This window comes from Sorghum bicolor, chromosome 3 (assembly GCF_000003195.3).
Source record: "Sorghum bicolor cultivar BTx623 chromosome 3, Sorghum_bicolor_NCBIv3, whole genome shotgun sequence".
Taxonomy (NCBI): Eukaryota; Viridiplantae; Streptophyta; class Magnoliopsida; order Poales; family Poaceae; genus Sorghum; species Sorghum bicolor.
Genome location: NC_012872.2, coordinates 58,430,573 through 58,452,045, shown reverse-complemented (window position 1 = coordinate 58,452,045; position 21,473 = coordinate 58,430,573). Strand labels below are relative to the sequence as shown.

General features: G+C 41.9%; 2 protein-coding genes across 2 annotated transcripts; both read left to right on the top strand.

Annotated features, from left to right (window-relative positions):
* Positions 8,120-9,730, top strand: LOC8060131. The gene has a single exon (XM_021456285.1). It carries the CDS (start codon positions 8,120-8,122, stop codon positions 9,728-9,730), a length of 1,611 nt encoding a protein of 536 aa, XP_021311960.1.
* Positions 19,034-20,092, top strand: LOC8061810 (exonuclease 3'-5' domain-containing protein 2). The gene has a single exon (XM_002458216.2). It carries the CDS (start codon positions 19,273-19,275, stop codon positions 19,951-19,953), a length of 681 nt encoding a protein of 226 aa, XP_002458261.1. The 5' UTR covers positions 19,034-19,272; the 3' UTR covers positions 19,954-20,092.

The window sequence follows — 21,473 nt, the reverse complement described above, 5'->3', positions numbered from 1 at the left end:
ACAAAAAAAGAACCTAAAACTTAATAGAAGCCCATATGTCACTTCTTTTTTTCTTTTTGAAAGTCAGCAAGTGTAATTTGCTATTTCATGGGATTAAAACCTGTTTATAATTCACCAAATCCATGTTGAGTATAGATGCATCATTGAAATGACAAGGATGATAGATTGTTAATGTTGGTAAGTCCTTGATGTTGAGTTATTATTGCTTAGGACTAACTCAAGTAAAGTGGTGCAAGTGCAACATGCCTCTTAGTTTTGTGTGTGCGTTGGAGAGATTTTGTGGTTGATGGCGATGGTGAAAGTTAAGCAAGATCTATGCCGATGCACCACTACTAGCGGTGAAGGGTGAAAAAGGGGAATAATCTTCCCTGATGATGTGAGGTTGTTTCTAATTTCAGTTCAACTAGTCTTCCTTTTGATGAAATTTGGAGGAGATCAGTTTGAGTTAGTCTTTATTGCCTTCTGTTTTCTGAAACAGTAGTATGCTCTATTGTTATTCACAACATCTTTTCTGTTCAACCACAACAGTTCCTCCCCAGTGCTAGCTGCAGCAATTTGTGCTTGTCTTAATCACTAGTCTGATTTGATCTCTGCAATTGTGTTTTTCTTTTAAATTTGTTTTTATTCAGATTGTGTTTGTCAGTTTGCCGGAACTAGCAGCAGCTTGCACCTACATTTTCTTATCTGGTCAGCTCTCTGAAGTAGTGTTCTGTCTGTTCTCTTCATTTTGCATTTCCATCAGTCAGTTCTAGGCTTCTAGCCACAACCATTTGTATTTTTTCAGTTCAGCTGACTAAAAACATGTGAACCGCAACAGGGCTGATGTCAGCGCATCAGATGTGGCACGGGAGCAAATACACACCTGTGACAACACCCGAAAAATATTATATCACTACACCCACACACTATGGGTGTGTTAATCTGATAAGTAATAAAAAATCATGATTGCATTAATAATTACTGGAAGTTGAAAAAGGTGAAGTTTGTCATCTATATATCAGATAATCATCTAACACACATAGGTGCCATGTAATTATACAAGTTTTTCAAATTGACTAGAAAATTAGTACTTAATTAGATGTCAGACATGTTGTTAGCAAAAGGACATGCATACTTAGGGTTTGCTTGGATGCCTCTCGTGCTAGCCTCATTGGGCAAGGCAATCCTTGCCATTAGAAGTGAAACAAATCGACTCACTCCCACGAGCAAGGAGAAGCTAGAAATCATAGGTACCAAGGTAGGCTGGTCCATAAACCAAACACATCCTCCTCTTGGCTTCCTTGCTGAGTGAGGCTAGGCTAGTGGTTGCCCGAGAACCAATCACACCCTTAGTTACATGGGACGTTCCTTATATTTCTAGCTCTGTGCGTGCGATTTATTACCCGTGCTCGATCCTCATTTGTTTCAAACCCCGACCTGATGAGACCCGTGTGTGTAACTTGGCACTTGCACCGCCCATGGGCACATGTGCCCACGGGTTAATATGCCATCTGGAGTATTTCTTTTGGCCGGTTCGATCTGTTCAATATGTAAGAAATCAAATTTAGTCTTTACTCTTATTCAATTTTTGTTGTTTAGGCACTTGTCTTGGGGTGACAAATTGTTTAATCCATCTAGCTTTTGTCAATAGCTTGTACAGCTCCTGGACAGTAGTACCTCCCCGATGGTTCAATATTAGTTTTGTTTCGCAAAGTTCATTTCACCGGGATGGTCCATTTTGTGTTTCATGAAATAATGAACTTTTTTCATGTTTTAATTGGCTCCTCACTGAGTACTAGATTTGTTTATGCTTGGCTAGTTCTCGTGCAGTTCATTGTTAATTGGTGGTGTAAGTTGCTACAAGGTCCCATTGTAGTAGAGGTGTGCATAGATCAATTGTGATGTCGCTTATGAGAAAATTATGGAGGAGGCACAATGTTGACAATCCCTAGTTGTTGTATGGCGGTTGTGAAGGCATGGGGGGAAGAATTTAGGAGGGATAGGAGTAAATGAGCTACTAGTGGGCCACATTTGCACATAGGCCTATAAGGAAATGATAGAGGGAAGCAAAGGGTTGGCTAGATCCAACCCATGTGCATCATGGTGATTTTCTCTTTGTATATTTCTTTCCTCACAAATACACTGGTGCACAATTCACAACTTAGGAAAAAAAGGTTAAGAAGAAGCAAATCATACATGATATCCTACTTATAAATTATATGCCATGCGTATGGTTATGTATCAACTCATAATTAAATTTGTTTTAATTATTGCTCAACTTTTAGCCGCCCTTATTTCTTCTAAATGAGCACATCAACAAGCATTGTTTTAAAATTTTTAAAAGTTCATATTTGCATAGGTATGATTCGGGTGAGTTGTTACATGTGTGATATGGGATTTCTGGTGAAAGGGTACCCACCCAAAGACTTTTTGAACCTTATTCTTTTTGTAAGACTTTAACTCTAATTAATATATTATTCTTCCTCTACTACTGCTGCTACTACTACTACTACAATATTTTTAATCGAGGTGGGCAAAAGTGCTTAACAAAGGTCACAGTAAATAAGACCTTTTCTGAGACAGTTGTCTACTCACCTTGGCTAATCAAATAAAAAAACAAAAACCAAAACCCATTGACAAGCCCATCCACTCGCCGAACTGCTGGGATCTAGCCGCCCACCACCAAATCTAGCATCCGAACACCGGATCTGTGAGCAAGGGAGGGTAGGGGAGGAGCACCATTGCAACTCGCCCACATCACCGCCGCCTAGTCCATGCCCGGATCTAGGCTCTCCACGCCCATACCACCATGCCAGAGGAGAAAGAGGAGGTGGCCGCATCGCTCCCGCATGGATCCGCACCCTAGCCACTAGATCCGAGCTCTAAATGCTACGCCGCTATCAGAGTTGGATGGGGGCATTGGAGGGGTGCACACGGCTACTTGTGGAGGAGATCTAGTGGTGGAGAAGCTCGACCAATGGATGAGCTTGCACCTAGACCATCAAATTGGACATGCCCACGCCGCCCGCTCCAAGGCCGCCACACCGCCAAGCCACCAAATCGCGCATCGTCGGGTCGCCAGGTCACAACGCCATCGGGCCACGAGCTCCTCGAGATCCACTGGGAGAGGGAGGCATAGGAGAGTGGGAGAGAGGAGAGGCAAGGGGGCGCTGGCTGGAGGGAGAGGGGAGGGGCGCTCGGGTGCGGGAGGAGAGGGAAGGAGGTGCTCGGGTGAAGGACTGTAGAGCGAGCAATGCTTAGAGAGGGTGCGAAGTGAATATTAATTCTCCGACTCCTGTATATATAGAAACCATGTAGTTGATTGGATATGGGATTTTTCTGGGCCTCGAGGAGATTAACCGAGGTAGGCCTCATAAGTGGCCCGCCTCCAAAAATGGGGTATTTTTGGACCAGGCTAGTTATAAGGCTCGCCTCGGTTAATAGATTTTAGGTTTTAATCGCCTTCGTAAATGATCATCGTCTTTCATTAAGTGCTCTAATTGATCTGTGTGTACACAACTAGAGTAGTGAGATTAAAGATGGCAATCTTTACCCGAAACCCGATGGGTAATTACCTCATTAGGGTAAGGGTATGGCTATTTTTTGTACCCATAGGTAAGATAATGGGAAAAAAAGCTTTACCCAACGGGTAAAGTGGGTAAGGGTATGGGACTGCATTGCCCATACCCGTTAACCCATGGGTAAATTGAACCCAATAAATTATACTAGAATCATGGAACTTGTGGATTTTATGACTTGTTATCTAGTAATGATGGATTTATCCATTAGATCATTTGATTGTGTGTTCATGTAGCTTGTATATTTGAAAAGTTTATTAATGATTTGTGATATTTTGGCTAAATTTGGGAGCCTGATATATTAAAACATGTATCTTTTCATAGCAAATATTCTTAAAATCATGGGTAAAGATAACCCATGGGTTACCCGTTACCCGCATGGGTAAGGGTATAGGAAAAAACTCTTACCCGTGCACGGGTATGGATAAATTAGCGGGTAAAATATTTTCTTGTGGGTAAGGGTATGGGTAACACATACCCAGCGGGTAATTACCAATTGCCATCCCTAAAGTGAGATAAGGTATAACCATGGTGCTTATACTCGATCTTGCCTTTGGTTACTGCTTGTTGCATGGATTATTTGTGGTAGCTAGCAAGTGGTGACAATATCCTTGTCTAGTCTTTGTGTTGCACCACAAGTTCTTAGACAAGTTCTTAAAAATAAGCACCCCCCATAAAAAGACAACTACTTCAGGTACGTAAGAGCAAATGTCTCGTATTGTCTCACCTATTGCCTAGTGTACCCATTATAAGGTCTCAATCTCGTTCACAATAATTGTGTGGTTAAGTTACATTCATAAAAGTACAGTTGGAGTCATCGGAACTTATACTCTCTCATTGTCCTCCCACCTAGCTATACATTAGTTAGTTACTATTGAGCCGCTTTGCACTTGTTTCATCACCCTTCCTATCACTATTTAATTAACCCTCTATAGTATTTAGCACTAAGTTGTGGTAAATATTAAAATCTCTCATTTATTGTCATCCGTAGCTACCGCTTCTCCTTGAAATAAAATAAATAACGATACCTTATAATACACTTGGGTGAAGTGCTACAAACGGTATGTTTTGTGCATTTATGGAATTCTCTACTTGAGCATAAGAAATATCAACACCCTCACAGAACATTCCATCCGTGGTGGCGAACGATACATGGGAACAAGCTAACTTCGGGTTTGGAAAAATAATGGCATGAGTGATTTTCTCGGATGGTCCACGGTTGTGACGGACGCTACATGTACACAAGTCTATTAGCTTCTAAATACTTAATAAGTTGATGTCCTCACGGATGATTCGTGGTGCAGGTGGAGTGTCCGCGTGAACAATGACCAATCTATCTAAGTGTTTGGTTGTGTGTTCATTCTAGCAGAACGTTCTGGTGTGATGGTGGACGATCCGTGGGAATATGTGCAGTGCAAAAATGAACATCATGAAATGGAGATCTTCACCTAAGGTCTTTTGCATGTCAAATTTGTTGCTAGGGTATGTTTCTAGGATACTTTATATGGAAATATCTAGCTAGTCAAAAGAACCTACATTGCATCCATCCATTATCTAGATCATTGGAGGTCATTTCTAGGTGATGGACAATGTACTTCATGAATGTGTCTAGGATACTTTATATGGAACATATCTAGATGAATGTGATTAAAATGTGTCTACACAATGTGTCATATCCAGATCACTGGAGGACATTGCATCCATCCGTTATCTAGATTCCCCCTTTTCCCTTGCTTCTTACTTCTTGAAATCTCATCGTTCCTAGTGGTTAGGGAGAGTCTTCCCTCTTCTATCCCTGACCCCTTGTGGTCCGCCGCTTCTAGATCATCTCCATGCCTCCTTGCTACTGGTGATGGCCTCCAAATCCTTCCCCTTCCCTTCTCCTTGCTCCTCCTTGCTCTAGGTGGTGTAGAGAGAGGGATGAACTAGAGAGAGATTGGAGAGTGACAGATGGAGTGTTCTTGTGCCTGGTATGCCTCTCTCACGAAATGGAGACATGTGGCCTAACTTGTGGGGTTAGGAGAGCTCCACAAGTGAGAGCCTAGGCCGGTGCATAAAATATCCTAGCGGATGGTCCACGTGAGCCCGAGACGAACACGAACAGTTTGACGCAAGCGGGTGCTGCGGATGATCTGTTGGGGGCATGCAGTACCTAGAATTGTGCAGTTTCTTCATCACATAGTTTTCTAATTTGAATTTTCAACGCTAATGATTCTCATGATGATGATGGTGATGATGATGATGATGATTACGAACAAATGATGATCGGGTCAAGACAATGTGGATCACGCTAATGCTTACATCTACATTATCATCCATCTACAACATTATGCATATAGAGAAGGTAAAAGCGAAGACGATGATAATGGCCACACGCAGTTGTGTCTTGTGAATAATTCATGGAACAATTAGCTAGGAACTTGTATTAAGCTCTGAGAGAAACCACATAAATCACATCTTCCAGGTTATACGACCCTCACGGTAAGAGACTATGACGTACAAAATTATGTAAAACAAGGAATTTGTAGTTTTGTTGATAGACGAATTAACAAAATCAATACTTTCCTAACTATATCTTTATTTGTGTACTTATATTACTACATTACTAACATGTTCTTATAATATTATTTTATTTTATTTTTATCTTTTACATTCGTATTTTTGTCTTAAACATAAGGCAAGTGCCTACATGTCGTCTTGACTAAAAGCCGATTGTAATATGTCTCCTTCTAGTTAATAAAGATAACCTTTACCTGCCAAAAAATAATGGAGAGAGAAAGAGAGAGACGAGGAAAAGAATTTTGGACGGCAAATCAAAAAACTGAGAGAGAAAGCATATGAGTACATAGATGCTAATCTAGCTTTATGCATGGTCTTATAGTAGTATTGTAAGATTATTTAAATTCGCTCGATCTGGCTGATGTGATTTCAAATAGATCTAGCTAATTGTTAGCTAAACAGCTAGCTAAGAACTATCTTACTCTATTCCAATCTAGCTCATAGAATATGAAAAGTTAATTTTACTCTCCCACCCGCCCTACCTACCTTTAGTAGAACATGTCCCTCATAGTAGTAAATAAAAATAAAAGAATATTATATACAAAATCACATATGCATCCATATTTTAATATTAGCTGGTGGATCTGGATCCAGACAACTGTCGACTAATAATTAGCCAGTCAATACTAGCTAATTGTTAGCTAAACGGCTAGCTAAGAACTATCTTGCTCTCTCCTAATATAGTTCATAGAATGTGAAAAGTGAATTTTACCCTCCCACCCACCCCACCTACCTTTAGTACAACATATCTCTGGTAGTAGTAAATAAAAATGAAAGGATATTATAGATAAAATCACATATGTATCTATATTTTATATTAGCTGGTGGATCCAGACAACTGTCAACTAATAATTAGCCAGCCAATACTAGCTAATTGTTAGCTAAACAGCTAGCTAAGAACTATCTTGCTCTCTCCCAATCTAGCTCATAGAATATGAAAAGTCAAATTTACCCCCCCCCCCCACACCCACCTGCCCCACCTACCTTTAGTAGAACATGTCCCTCATAGTAGTAAATAAAATTGAAAGGATATTATAGACAAAATCACATATGCATCCATATTTTATATTAGCTAGTGGATCCAGACAACTGTCAACTAATAATTAGCCAGCCAATACTAGATAATTGTTAGCTAAACAGCTAGCTAAGAACTACCTTGCACTCTCCCAATCTAGCTCATAGAATGTGAAAAGTCAATTTTACCCTCAGACCCTCCCCACCTACCTTTAGTAAAACATGTCCCTCATAGTAGTAAATAAAAATGAAAGGATATTATGGACAAAATCACATATGCATCCATATTTTATATTAGCTGGTGGATCCAGACAACTGTCAACTAATAATTAGCCAACCAATACTAGCTAATTGTTAGCTAAACAGCTAGCTAAGAACTATCTTGCTCTCTCCCAATCTAGCTCATAGAATGTGAAAAGTCAATTTTACCCCCTTCCCCACCAGCCCCACCTACCTTTAGTAGAATGTGTCCCTCATAGTAGTAAATAAAAATGAAAGGATATTATAGACAAAATCACATATGCATCCATATTTTATATTAGCTGGTGGATCCAGAGAACTGTCAACTAATAATTAGCCACCCAATATTAGCTGTGAACAATTAATAAGATATCATTTAGATCCAACTAAGAGTTGGTTGCTAAAAAAATATCTATGGTGGTTCCAAACCCCCATCCTGTCAATAGGTAATTATTAGCTTGGCACCTAGCTAAGAAATATGTCTCATTAACCATCCTAACCAAGCTAACAACAGCTAATATAGGTTGCAAAAAATATATATTTTTACCCTTCCATCTACCTCGATGCATGCTCCCTCCCAAATAGCGAATAAAAAAATAAATTATAGACAAAATCACTTATATATCATCTCTCTATCTCTATATATACCCCCACCGCTCAGCGCTCACACAGAGAAAAAAAAAATCGAAACTAATCCTCACCCACCCTCACGCGCTCCACTGCCCACACGCGCTCCCTGCAGATCCGCCATGGCCTCCTTGGCCAGCGTCCCTGCTGAGATCCTCCTCCTAATCTTCACGTACCTGGAGTGCTTCGCTGACCTGACTAGTGTCGCCGGCGTCTGCAAAGGCTGGCGCAACGCCGTCCACGTGCGGCTTCGTGCCTCACAGCGAAAGGAGCCGCCGTACCGCCAGCTCCCGTGGCTCCTCCAACCGTCCTACGACGTGCCGCCATCGACCATCACGAGCTTTGTCTCCGGCACCACCGGCCACCGGATCTGCCTCCCGGAGGGCGTCCGTCGGAGGGATCGCTACTATTGTGGCTCCCACGAAGGAGGCTGGGTCGCCGTCGCTGCCGATCGTAGAAGGCCTCACTATGAGTTCGTCAACCTCATCAACCAGGCCAGTGCCAGCATTCCCCTCCCCAACACGCTCCGTTCGCACCCCACGCGCTCTGAGGTGGTGGACGAGATCCGCGTGGTCACACTCTCCGATGTGCCCACGGCGGGGAGCTGCATCGCGGCCGCCCACACCGTAGGTGGTTATCCAAGCATCATTTTCTGCCGGCCGCATGCGGATGGCCACTGGGTGCCGCCGCTGATGGACACCGAGCCGCTCCAGGACACTTTGTATCATAGGGGCGCGGTGTACCAAGGCTTCTACGCCATCAGCAACATGGACAACCTCTACGTGTTCCTGCCGAGGGAAATCAACAACGGTGAGACTCTTGTGATGAGGCAGGTCATCATATCGTTTTCCCCGGCGCTGGCCATGGGCAGAAGGGTGGTTGCTAGTAACATCACGCGCTACCTTGTGGAATCGCGTGGGAAGTTGCTAGTGGTGCTCAGGTATTCAGGCATGGCTATGGGCACAAATGATTTACGGACGTTACACTTCAGGGTGTTTGAGATGGAGCTTAACGAGTTGCCCAACGGAGGCCATTCAACTGCCTGGGTTGAGCTCGACGACTTGGACGGTCGGATCATTACCGTTGCAAGAGGTTGCTCTAGGGCATTTGAGGCAGCACAGTACAGAGGGTTCCAAGGCGGGAGCATCTATTTCTTGGACGATGCTGCAGTGGGTACAGGTCCAATGTATTCTATCTTCTCCTTCGCCGATTTGGGGATGTACTCCATGGGCGAGACGAAGATTGAGCGACCAGGCCTGCCTACTCCAGCATTGCGGGACTGCTTGGATGGTGATGGTGCCCTCTTAGGCAGGTCGGCACCCAGGCATCCATCGCAGCCCCAGGCGACGGAACATGAACGCCTGAGGTGGCTGTTCGCGCCACGCAGCAACCAAGCCTGGGATGGAAGAGCCGAACACCTCCGCATGCTTGCTGGTTGTGAACCTGGTTCAAACTGTCCGTATGGCCCAAGAGAGATCATGGTTCACACCATACGTAATGGGTCACATGCCACAGAGCTGGTTACAAGCAAGCTAAAGATAGTGAATGAGATTGATCCCATAGCAAATGATGAAGCAAGCTCAAGCACATCCGCTGGTGGGGAGCAAGTTGTGCATGAGACTGTGGCTAGTGTTTGGCCATTGCTATGTAAGCCAGGAAACCGTCGCTCAATCTGGTTTCTGCCGCCCTCAGCAGATGAGTGGCTTCTGCCGCCGCCTCCAGCAGATGCCTAGTGTAGGCGATGTTTGACAAAACATCCTATCATGCCCATTGTGTTTGGGAAGAAAATAAAAGATTGTTTCTTAGTGCGGATAATTTGGCATTACTTTGTAATAAGAAACAATGAAATTTGAAGCATCATTTTGATCACTTTTTTGTTTCAGTATAAAACATATTGTGATCGGAATGACTTGAGTAACCTTTGAGTTATCTTTATCTTTGCGATGTTCTCCAGCTCTTGAATATTCTACAATATCTATGGATGCGATCACCTTATTGCATGAACAATTCAAAGCTTGATAATGCATTCTTGAAGATTTGACTACCATTATTTTAGTTTATGTGTGCTTTTAGTTAAATTCCATATAAATTACTTCATCTCAGTGTGTTCCAACAAGAAGATGTTAACAGTAATATGAGCTGTATATGAAGTATGTTGTCTCAGTTAGTATTAAAATAAATTGATTTCCATTCCATGTATATGAACAGGAGATGTTTTCATGTAGTTTGAGTCCCTATATGATATTATTTGTGTATACCAGGACATTATAACATAAAAAAAACATTGAAGTTTTTACATCTGCTAATTGGACCTGGTTACGAAGTTACATCCTAATATTTACATGTAGATTTTCATGGATCACCAATAGCATGCTTTAATCTTGCATTCATGAAAAATTTGGCTAGCATTATTTTAGTCCATGTGTGTTCTTACTTAATAAATCCCAAAGAAATTAAATTCATCTCAGATTTCATTAGTTTTATTTAAATTTTTTATCCATGTGTTCCTACAAGTATGGTGTTAACAAAACTAAAATTGTGTGTGTTGTCTCAGTTTAGTATTAAAATGTTTTGTTTTTGACAAAACATCAGGGGGCTTTCCCATGCTCGATATAGCATATATATTTAGAAATAAGAAGTTGTACAGCCTAATGTGGTATATTTTGATGAAATGGTTTTCTATATTGGTAATCTGTCGAGAGGGAAAAATGCATGGTATTTTGGCTAGTCAACTACTTTGCATTTGTTTGCTATTTGATGTGTTGGTTTTGAGTTGAGATGCTGCAGCGTTCCATGTTGGATGATGAGTTACTTATTAGTAAGGATGAAAACGGTCGAAAACGGAATTACAATGTAGAAAACGAAAGCGGTCGGTACGGAATATTTCTATATTTTAGCAATTAAAGAGTACAAAAAAAGAATAAAAATGGTTGTCAAACCAACTGAAACTGACAAATTTTTATGTTTGATAAAATTTAAAAACAGTTTCATAATATAGAAAACGATATCATAATGTAGAAAACGAAAGTGGTCGGTACGGAATATTTCCGTTCCGTTTTCATCCTTACTTATTAGTGGGATATGTGTCAACCTGCAGAGCATTAGTTATGCTTATTGTCACCCAATCATCCAATCTCTCAAGGAATATCATAGAATGGGATTAGGGAAGCTCTGTTGGGCTTTGAATGGTATTGTTTTGAGTTAGGTGCAACAAGTCAGGTCCCAATTTGATTTGAGTAAGCATCCCAAGTTTGATTTCTCTGGTCACTTTACCTTGAAATTACAAGGATGATGAACTGTTAAGGTTGGTAAGTCCTCGAGATTGAGTAATTATTGCTTAGGACTAACTCAAGGTAAAGTGGTGCAAGTGTAACATGTCTCTTAGTTTTGTATGTGCAAGCGTTATATTGCAGAGATATGGTGGTTGATGGCAATGGTGAAAGTTAAGCAAGGTATGTGCTGATGTACCACCGGTGGTGAAGGGCGAACAAGGGGAATAATCTTCCCTGATGATGTGAGATTTTGTTTCTAATTTCAATACAACTGGTCTTGATTTGGTTTGCTTTTGATGAAATTTGGAGGTGCTGAGGTTGCAGTTCGTCTTTAATGCATTATTGCTATTCAGAGCATCTTTTTTTGAAACAGTAGTTTGCTCTATTGCCATTCAGAGCATCTTTTTCTGATCAGCTACAACAATTCCTTCCTAGTGCTTAGCTGTTGCAAGTCGTGCTTGTCTTGATCACTAGTCTGGTCTGTTCTCTGCAGTTGTGTTTTTCTTTGAAATGTATTTTCTTTAGCTTGTGTTTTGTCTGCTCTTTCTATATTTCTGTCAGTTTGCCGGTACTAGCAGCAACGTGCATCTGTATTTTATCTGGTCACTGAATCAGTAATGTTTTGTCTGTTCTCTTCATTTTGCACTCTGTCAATCAATTTTAGCTGCACCTATCTATATTTTTCACTTCAGCTGACTAACAACAGGTGAACCGTACTTCTAGCTAGGAATGACAACGGGTCGAATGTGGTGCGGGTAGAACAAATACACGCCCACGACAACACCCAAAAAAAATTATCACAACCACCCTTGAGACACGCCGTGGGTGCAATTTAGCACCCGCCTATGCCTGCGGGTCGTTTGTGCGTGGGTTTCAGTCACTCGTCGGGTGTGTTAATCTTACAAGTAATATATAATCATGATTGTATTAATAATTATAAAAAATAAAAACAAGTGAAGTTTGTTATCTATATATATATATATATATATATATATATATATATATATATATATATATATATATATATATATATATATATATATATCACACAACTAGTCACCTACCGCATAGGTGCAATGTCAAACATACTGTTAGCAACTGGACATGTATACTTAGTGCCTGCTTGGTGCTTGGATGCCTCGCTCACGAGGTTCACTGGGCAAGGCAATCCTTGCCATCGGAGGCGAACCAAATCGGCTCACTCGCTGAAGCAAGGAAAAGCTGGAAATCACAGGTAGGTAGCGAGGCGGGCTAGTGCATAAACCAAACACATCTTCCCCTTGGCTTTCTTCCAGAGTGAGGCTAGGCTAGTGGTTGTGTGAGAACCAATCACACCCTAATGTTACTTATATTTCGGACCCTGGTATACAACCTGTGAGTGCGATTTAGTACCCACTTGATCCTCATTTGTTTCGAACCCTGGCCCGATGATACCTTATGTGTAATTTGGCACTCGCGTCGCCCATGGGCACACGCGTCGACAGGTTAATCTGCCATCCAGAGCATTTCTTCCAGCGGGCTCTGTTCAGTATGTAAGAATCATATTCAGTCATTAAGCTTATCCGAGTTTTGTTGTTTAAAGACTTGTCTTGGGGTAACAATTTTTTTAATTCCATCTAGCTTTTTTCAATAGCTTGTATGGTTGCTGGACAGTAGTACCTCTATTGTTGCCTTCTGATGGTTCAGTATTAGTTTTGTTTCACAAAGTTCATTTCACCAGGGTGGTTCATTCTGTGTTTCATGCAATAATGAACTATATTTCAAGTTACAATTGGCTCCTCACTGAGTACTAGATTCATTTATGCTAGCTGACTGGTTATCGTGCAGTTCATGGTAGTAGCAGTAGTTCATTAGTAGTAGTTGTCTGTGTCAGTTTAGAGTAATATTTTTTGTTCTTGGTTGCAGCTTAGCATGGCTTCAACTTGTGACACAATGGAACTTTTTCAAGCAATTGTTAGAATGGTAGTTTAAATCCTATTACCTTTTGCTTCTTGTATGTTTTGCCCAAAGTTGTAATTTTATTCTTCAGCAGCTTAATGTTTTTTTATAATTTTGTTCTTCAGCAGCTTAATGTTTTTACATGAAGCCTATTTTTTATATAGTTTGCTTCCACAGTGCTTTGTGAAACCTTGGCGATTAGAAAAGTGGTATGATTTGGTTATAAATATGATCAAACATGTACTTTCAATGTTGGTGATGATGTTTGAGTGCATTAGTCTTCAGACCAACTAGCTTCATTTAGTATGTATATGTACTAAAAAACATTAAAAGGCAAGGTCATTTCAATTAAGAACGATGCCAAGGAACTACAAAAATAAAGTAGAAGTACCCTTTAAGTACATTTCATCATGAATCTGAAACAACTTCTAAGGTACATAATATGAGATTCTTATTGAGTTATTTTACGCAAACATCGTCTACACTTATAGGACCATAAAATTCCTTAAGTTTTAACACCATCTTTCAATTGTAAGTTACCATGGCATCAAGCATAATTTTTGCACATCACTTGGTTCTTCGGTCAAGCGTCCATAGGATTTTTACATGAAATAGTTTATTCTAAGGAGTTCAACAAAAACTAATATGAAACCATGCAATTCCTTCAACGCAAAGTATTGTGCTCAAAATCCTTTTTTGCACCTGCAGCGCGTCATCAAGACAAGCAAGTTTCAATAAAAAAGAAAAAGTTTGCAGACTATAAACATATATTTTAATAAGTGGGTTTCATCTTGTATGCCTTCTAAATAAAACATGATGTGCTACTAATAATAGCTAATGACTATATATAGGGAAATGAGCTTTCAAAATACTATGTGGCAATAAATATGATCCACCTGATCAATAGATCTCATGGCACTAGAATGACGATCGTCACCTCTTGACCCCAAGGAGAGAAGCATCGTCCCTCAACAAGTCCCTGTTGGAACTTCTTACAGCCCAAAACAGGATGCTACTACATGTTACACCTTGTTGTGGCACCGATGCGCCATACCCATTGTACTGTTTAGCCAGCCAACCGGACAGTTCACAGTACACACACTGCATTCTTCTCTTGTTCCAAAAATTACTTGATGCTAACATTTTCATAAGTACATGGTTGTATGATATAACTATAAAAACAAGTTAAACCAATGCATTGCACTTCCAATATGAACTATTATAAGTAGCATAGGTACTAAACTTACATTAGTATAAATATTAGCATAAAATTAAATGGAGCGAAGCAAACAATCAACTCTATGTGAAACAAAGTGAGCATCAGAAACAAGCACAGTCTTTGAATAAAAGTTGAGTACATGTATCTAATTAGGTTAGTACCCATTGCAACTAAACTAGTAATGCACATCTTCGTTGATGAAGCAACAGGCTTATCAGTTAGGGCATGGATCCTTCAATCATACATAACTAACTGTTAATAAAATCTCCATGCCATGCACTATGCATGCAAAGAGGAAAAACACTATCAAAACTCATCTATATTATTTTGCATTTACCATCATCATGTCCAAACTTTCCTTTTTCATGAGGAAGAAGATACAATCTCACTAAACATGCCCAAGAAAACTGGAATGCTTCAAATCCAAGGCCTTGTTTAGTTCTGAAAATTTTTTGGTTTTGGGTACTGTAGCACTTTTGTTTTTATTTATCAATTATTGTCCAATTATGGACTAACTAGGCCCAAAAGATTCATCTCACGATTTACAAGCAAACTGTACAATTAGTTTTTATTTTCATCTATATTTAATGTTTCATGCATATGCCACAATACTCGATGTGATAGGAAATCTTGAAAAGTTTTTGGTTTTTGGGGTGAACTAAACAAGGCCCAAGGCCAAATGACAAACATGGCACAAAGATATTCTAGAAATAAAATGGGGACTGGAATACTACTAGGGAAATCAAATAAAAAAATTATAACGGGAGCTGGCATCACTGATAATGAGCAGCAAAGATATTCTAAGAATATAAGTGTTTATTTTTGTAAATAACATGAAAACAAAGAGTGTTAAATCTTTTTTGATAAGTATTCCTTAAAGACCCAAACCTATCTCCCTAAGTTTAGCTTGCCTTGGGAGATCTCCTAAAGGAGCCTAGCCACCGACAACCTGTGTGCTGGAGCCTTATCAACCGAAGCTTCTTGAGCAAGATTCATTATTTTTCCTAACCTATCCATTCCTATTTGTTCAATTAATCTAACCCTTATGCTCTCTTTGATTCAATGCTCTTATCAAGTCCTTGTCCACCCTAGCAAGTAGTATTTGCTCCTAACCTTCCCATAGCCCAACTTAATTCCTATAATATCCCCATTTGGGTCTTATTAATGAGATACATTTCAATTATGGCACCTATCCAATTGCTATAACTACCCTTCAAATTGCATTGGTTCTCTCTTAATTAGGATGATGCTTATGATGATCCTCTCATAATTGCCAACCCCTACAAGTTGCTTACCCTTCACCTGGCCTCACTTTTTTCTCCACCCAATCTGTTGGAAGTAGCCTTTAAGGGTGAAAGCCCTAGATATCTTGAATAGCCCACCAAGTGAACTCAATCCATCTTACCATGAATGCTCATGTGTGTATGTTGGTATTTATTATGCTAATTCCACATTTGTTTCAGTTAGCCGACGCGATAAGTTTTAGAAAGGACTATTCACCCCCCCCCCCTCTCTAGTCCGCCATCTCAACCCTTCACTCATGCTAACTGCCTATGCGTGACTGGATCAAAGAAGACCGAGACACATGGGACACTATCAATGCAAGGTGGCATGCCCAAGCCAAGTCTCCATCATTGTGCCCCAACCAACGGGAGAGGAGCCCGAGCCAAGACCACTTTGGCCCTTAGCGATCGGGGCCTGGAGATACGGGCTACATGCTACCCCAAGCACTCGGACCACCAACCCACATCGACAAGTACAATAGGGTGACTAACCCCAACCACTAGCTCAAGGACTTCTTGCTTGTGGTGAGGGCTAGAGGGGCGAACAACGACTTCATCTAGCTCTGTGAGGGTGTGGCACGAGCAGCTAGACGCCAATAGCATCCGCAGCTGGACCAACCTCCGCTCGACCTTCGTGTAGGGCATTTTCGAGGTACATATACCCCACACGAAAACTCTTGGTATTTGCATAACTACAGGCATAAGTCAGGCGAGACTCTTTGAGAGTACATGTAACGCTTCTCCAAAAAGCACAACGAGCTTCCTAATGTCACTGACATTGATGTCATCAATGTATTCACCTGCGACACAACGTGCAAAGCGCTCGGGCATGAGGCCCCACAAACGACGCGGGAGCTTGGACGTCACCACAAAGTATGCGTCCATCCACCGCTATGCTAGTCTCCCCGCATCTCTAAAGAACAACAAACTGTGAGGCAAGACAGACGCTCAAGGAGGGCATGCCATCGTTGATGAGGCGCTACAAGAAGAGGCTGCCGCCCGCCACTGCCGCTTGTGCCTACCCAACCGTGCTCGATCGCCATGGAGCCTTCGAGCAAGCAAGAGAGAATAAAGGAGACGGAGAGATAGAGTTGGACATAGGAAGAGAATAGAATAGAGGTTTATGATGGGACATAAAGTGTCTGGTTGAATTAGATCTAAACTTTAGTACAAACACGCAAACAGTCCCATAGTCTAAAATTGAGTAAATTATAAGTCGACTAAATTTAGACCATGGAATCCAAACATATCTGTGTTATTAAAGCCTAACAAAAAATAAATAAAATCTGTGCGTTATTCATACAACACCTAATACCGACTCAATTTTCGCAGGAAACAAAGGTGCTAAGAGCAACAAAATAAATTTTAATAAAAATAGAGCAATCTTCAGTAAATAAATTTTGTTCTTAGAAACCCATTGGAGTCAAAATCCCTACCTGAAACAGATGACATTCATAAATCATAATTACTGATAAATCAAGCGGATCATTTTTGTATAAATAGCACAACCAAATAAAATTACCTTTGGCAGCCTTCGATATTACGGAGTACACCCCTTGCGTCTCCAATATTTTCCACAATAAAGATATTCACCACGACCAGCACTGAGCCGATGCAGTCTTTATATATGTTCTTTTTTTTTTTTGCCTGCAAGTTATCATGTCAGGTAGGTGATGACTTAGGTGACGAGCAATGGACAATTAACATGGAAATGCTTTTTCCCTAAGCACGTTTATTTTATTAAGAGAAAAGTTAACTTGGAAATGCTTGCACTAGCCAGCAAGTGTTACCTCTTCCATCTCGCGTTCATAACATTTCCCTCTCTGTTTCTCCTCTCCTTGTCCATCCACTCTTTATTCTGATCATTCTGCCTGGGTGCCTTCACATCCAGTTTCGTGAAGAAAAGAATCCAACAGTTAGAGGGTGTTTACGGGGGTGTTTTAGTTCCCATTTTTTCAAAAAAAAAAAGGTTTTCGTCTATCATTTTACAAAATAGAACTAAACACCAGGCAAAATTTTAGCAAAAAAGTGGTTATTCTCCATTTTGAATTTTGGCCTCAAGAGGCTCTCATGAGGAGAATAAATTTCGTATTTTGGATAGAACTAAACATGACCCTGAAAATTTTGTATTTTGCATTTTATCACTCCACAGTAGTTGGTATTTTGCATTTTGGATTCTATGGGGACTAAAACACCCCCTTAGTTTCCCTTCTATTCGAAAAATTTTTGGGTTTTGGTTTATCATTTTTTTGACCGAAGTCAGCAGGGAAACCTCAGCCTATTTTTTATTTAGTGCAGATCTGTTTAAATTCACTCCCACTGGGAGTCGAACTTAGGCCTGCTGGATGCTACTCAGGTGCTCTAACCACTAGGCTAGAGGCCCTTTTGCTTTGGTTCATCATTTTGCAAAATAGAACTAAACATCATACAAAAATTTTGGCAAAAAAGTGGTTATTCCCCATTTTGGATTTTAGCCTCAAAAGGCTAAAAAAACCTAAAAGAGCCTAATGTGGGCAATAAATTCTGCATTTTGGATGGAACTAAATATGACCCTCAAAATTTTGGCATTTTACATTCTATTATTTCAAAGTAGTTGGCATTTTGTATTTGTTTGAACTAAAGACCCCTAGTAATTTGCACAAAAAAAAGTGTGGAGCAATAAAAAAAATAGCGATCTGGATAATGTTGGAAGGTTTCTTAGCCTCTCTTTGCAGAAAATGTTTTCCTCCATCTGACCATCTCGATCAGCTAAGCATCTCTAGCGCGGTATCTTTTCCTGCTGCCTGCTGGAATGCTGGTAGCAGTGAATCATGCATGCATGAGCTGCTGAGCACGGGTATACAATGCCAGATCGGTCGATTTTGCCGGTGCATAAAAAGAAATGCTGCTAGCTTTGAGATTTAGGTCCAGCTTCAGCAAAGGTGCTGAAAAAGACGAGAGATGGCGACTCTCATTAATTAGGCTTTTCTTCTCTCCTCTTGGTCAGAACAGACAGCACGGCACACGCGCAGTACCTGATACTCCTGATCTGATCACTGAGTTGTTGTGCAGCTTATGATGTGATTTGCGTTCAGGCTCAGGCTTAACTGAACGCTTCATCAGTTGTTAAACCGTGGCTTGGGCAGTTGTTAATCCGTTTTGATTGCGTGTCGAGCAATGAGAGATGGACAAGGGAGAGAAAACAAGTTTCTGCATGCGTTGATTTCCTGCAGCGTTAACGGCCACTGATGACGGAGTCCAGGGGGAAACCGGAGGAGGGGCCGCCAATCACGGTGAGGACTGAGGAGTTACCAGAGGGGAGACGCGGATCGCAGACCCATATCTTGTGTCCGCCCCTGTTTACTCGGATTTGGGACGGATCGCACCGCAAATCCTGGTCGATTTTTGGTCCCTGCTCGGATTCTCTCTCCCCTCTCATATACCGATCGAGATTGGGAGCAAGCACTCGTACAGAACAGATCGGGCCTTCACCAACGTAACTCATTTCGTGCAGCTCTCCGATCCATGATCCATCCGGCCGTGTTACTGAGAGACGACACCATTGAAAAAGCCCTCCTCCTCCCATGACGACGGGCACATACGACACCGACGTCGTCATGGACGACGGCACTGTGATCCGGACAACCATCACGTCCTCCGGCGACGCCGTCAACCTTTTCCTCCGAGAGGTCCGCAAGCAGGCAGGCCATGGCCATCCTCCCCACATCGTCGGCCTCGACACCGAGTGGCGCATAGTCCACGACGAGGACGGCCGCCGCAAGAACCGAATGGCCGTCCTGCAGCTCTGCGTGGGCCACCGCTGCCTCGTCTACCAGATCTTCCACGCCGACTACGTCCCGGACGCCCTGAGAGACTTCCTCGCGTGTCCGGACCACCGCTTCCTCGGCGTGGCGGTCGACGGCGACGTCAAGCGGCTGTCCGAGGACTGCGGCCTTGTGGTCGCCGACGCGGCGGACCTGAGGCACGTCGCGGCGGAGGTGCTCGCCCGGCCCGAGCTCCGGACTGCGTCGCTCAAGACGCTCACCCGCGAGGTCATGGGCGTGCTCATCGACAAGCCCAAGTCGGTGACGATGAGCAAGTGGGACGCGCGGCGCCTGTCCGTGAAGCAGGTCCAGTATGCCTGCGTCGACGCGTTCGTATCCTACGAGATTGGCCGGCTGCTGCTCACCGGTCAGTGCGCGGAACATGCGGCGACAGGTGAAATGATCTCACCGTTCATTGCCTCCGTGGTTCCGGTGGCTTGAGCTTTGGACTGGACATCAATTTTTTTTCTAGCTTATTACTAGGTTCAGGCACGACAGCGTTGTTGGCGTGCTGCAAAGAGCAAACCTACAACACCAAGCATGTGAAGGTGTGATTTGATCGTAGTTTGTGCCTTTTCTGGACGGAAATTTTGATGCTTCGATCGATGATTACATCTTTTGTTATTGTTAGGAGCACTAAAGTTATGGATCATTTCTGGAGTCTATTCAGAAATGCATTTGCGTTTATGGAGCAACATAGACTATAGATTAGGAGGGATCGCTAATGCCCTGTCCGTTGAGAAATGCAGTAACACAAGCAAGGGAACACATGTACTCTTGAGTCTTATATACAGCGGGCGAATCGCACCTAGGTAAGAGCACGGTGATTTCTCTTTCGGTCGTTAATTTTAGAGAAATGCTATATCTCAACCGGTTGTTTCTTGGGCTTCCATCAACTGAATTTGTATGCCTCCGATCCATGGAGAAAGCCCGATCAGCCGTACATACATCGAACAGCTCCGCACTCGCGGCTTCCTCCCCGCTCCACGCCTCCGCCCCTAGGTTGCCGAACCCAGGCCGCCGCCGTCGCCTTGGCGCGGGCGCGGGCGCGGGCATCACCAGCGGGCGTGATGCATTGGGTGGCTTCACGCTGCCGCTCCGCTTCACGTACGCCATGGATTGCTGGCTGCGCAGCGAAACGGTAGCAGGATCCGTCGTTCGGTGCTACTTCAAGGTGACCGGCTCTGACTCTTAAGTGCCGATCATGTTGGTGTAGGTGTAGCAGTAGTGCTATTGTTTATTTTCTTTCTTCATGTTCTTCTCTGCTTTCTTGTCTATTTGTAAATTTGCGAACAATTTGATGATATTTGTGAACAATTTGACATATATTTTTTTGTATTTGAAATCCATAGAAAAAAATTTTAAGTTCTTTTTTGAAAATTTGGCATATATTTGTCTAAGATATTGTGTTATCCCAAATTACATCGCTATGTCTAATAAATTACACAAAAAAATCATTATAAGTATAGTAATAAGACAATGTAAATATAGCTAGATGATGGTGTAAGTGTATATGAAAAATTCAGTTGACACGAGGGACCAAAACAACTAAATGTTACCTAGACAAATTCTAATTTTATTATTAACTACTACGTAGTACACAACTACACTATGAGCATCTCTATGCTCTTGTACTCCTGTTTGGATGGAACGTATCGGAACCAACATTTCCTTGTCCACTCTTTTTCCAAGTCCTTAACTGTCAAGATGAATGTAGACTACTGCTCGAAAGGGCAAATTTTACTTTAACACTATTCCTCTGCTTATTGAAGCAAGACTTGTCTGGCTTTGGAGCACAGTTGTGCCTCGGGCGTGAATGAAATATCCAAAACCGAGTAGACACTATTTGGTTATTTCATCCCAAGGTTTGTTGTCTGGAGACAAGGCCTCGTTGGCTTCAACTGATAAACACTCTTTTCAGTCATAGAAGAGTGTTTTTTAGCAAACCAGCCGAAACAAAG

Bases quoted from the DNA above. Each gene is read 5' to 3' on its own strand.
- LOC8060131 (XM_021456285.1), top strand. From the start codon at position 8,120: ATGGCCTCCTTGGCCAGCGTCCCTGCTGAGATCCTCCTCCTAATCTTC.
- LOC8061810 (XM_002458216.2), top strand. From the start codon at position 19,273: ATGACGACGGGCACATACGACACCGACGTCGTCATGGACGACGGCACT.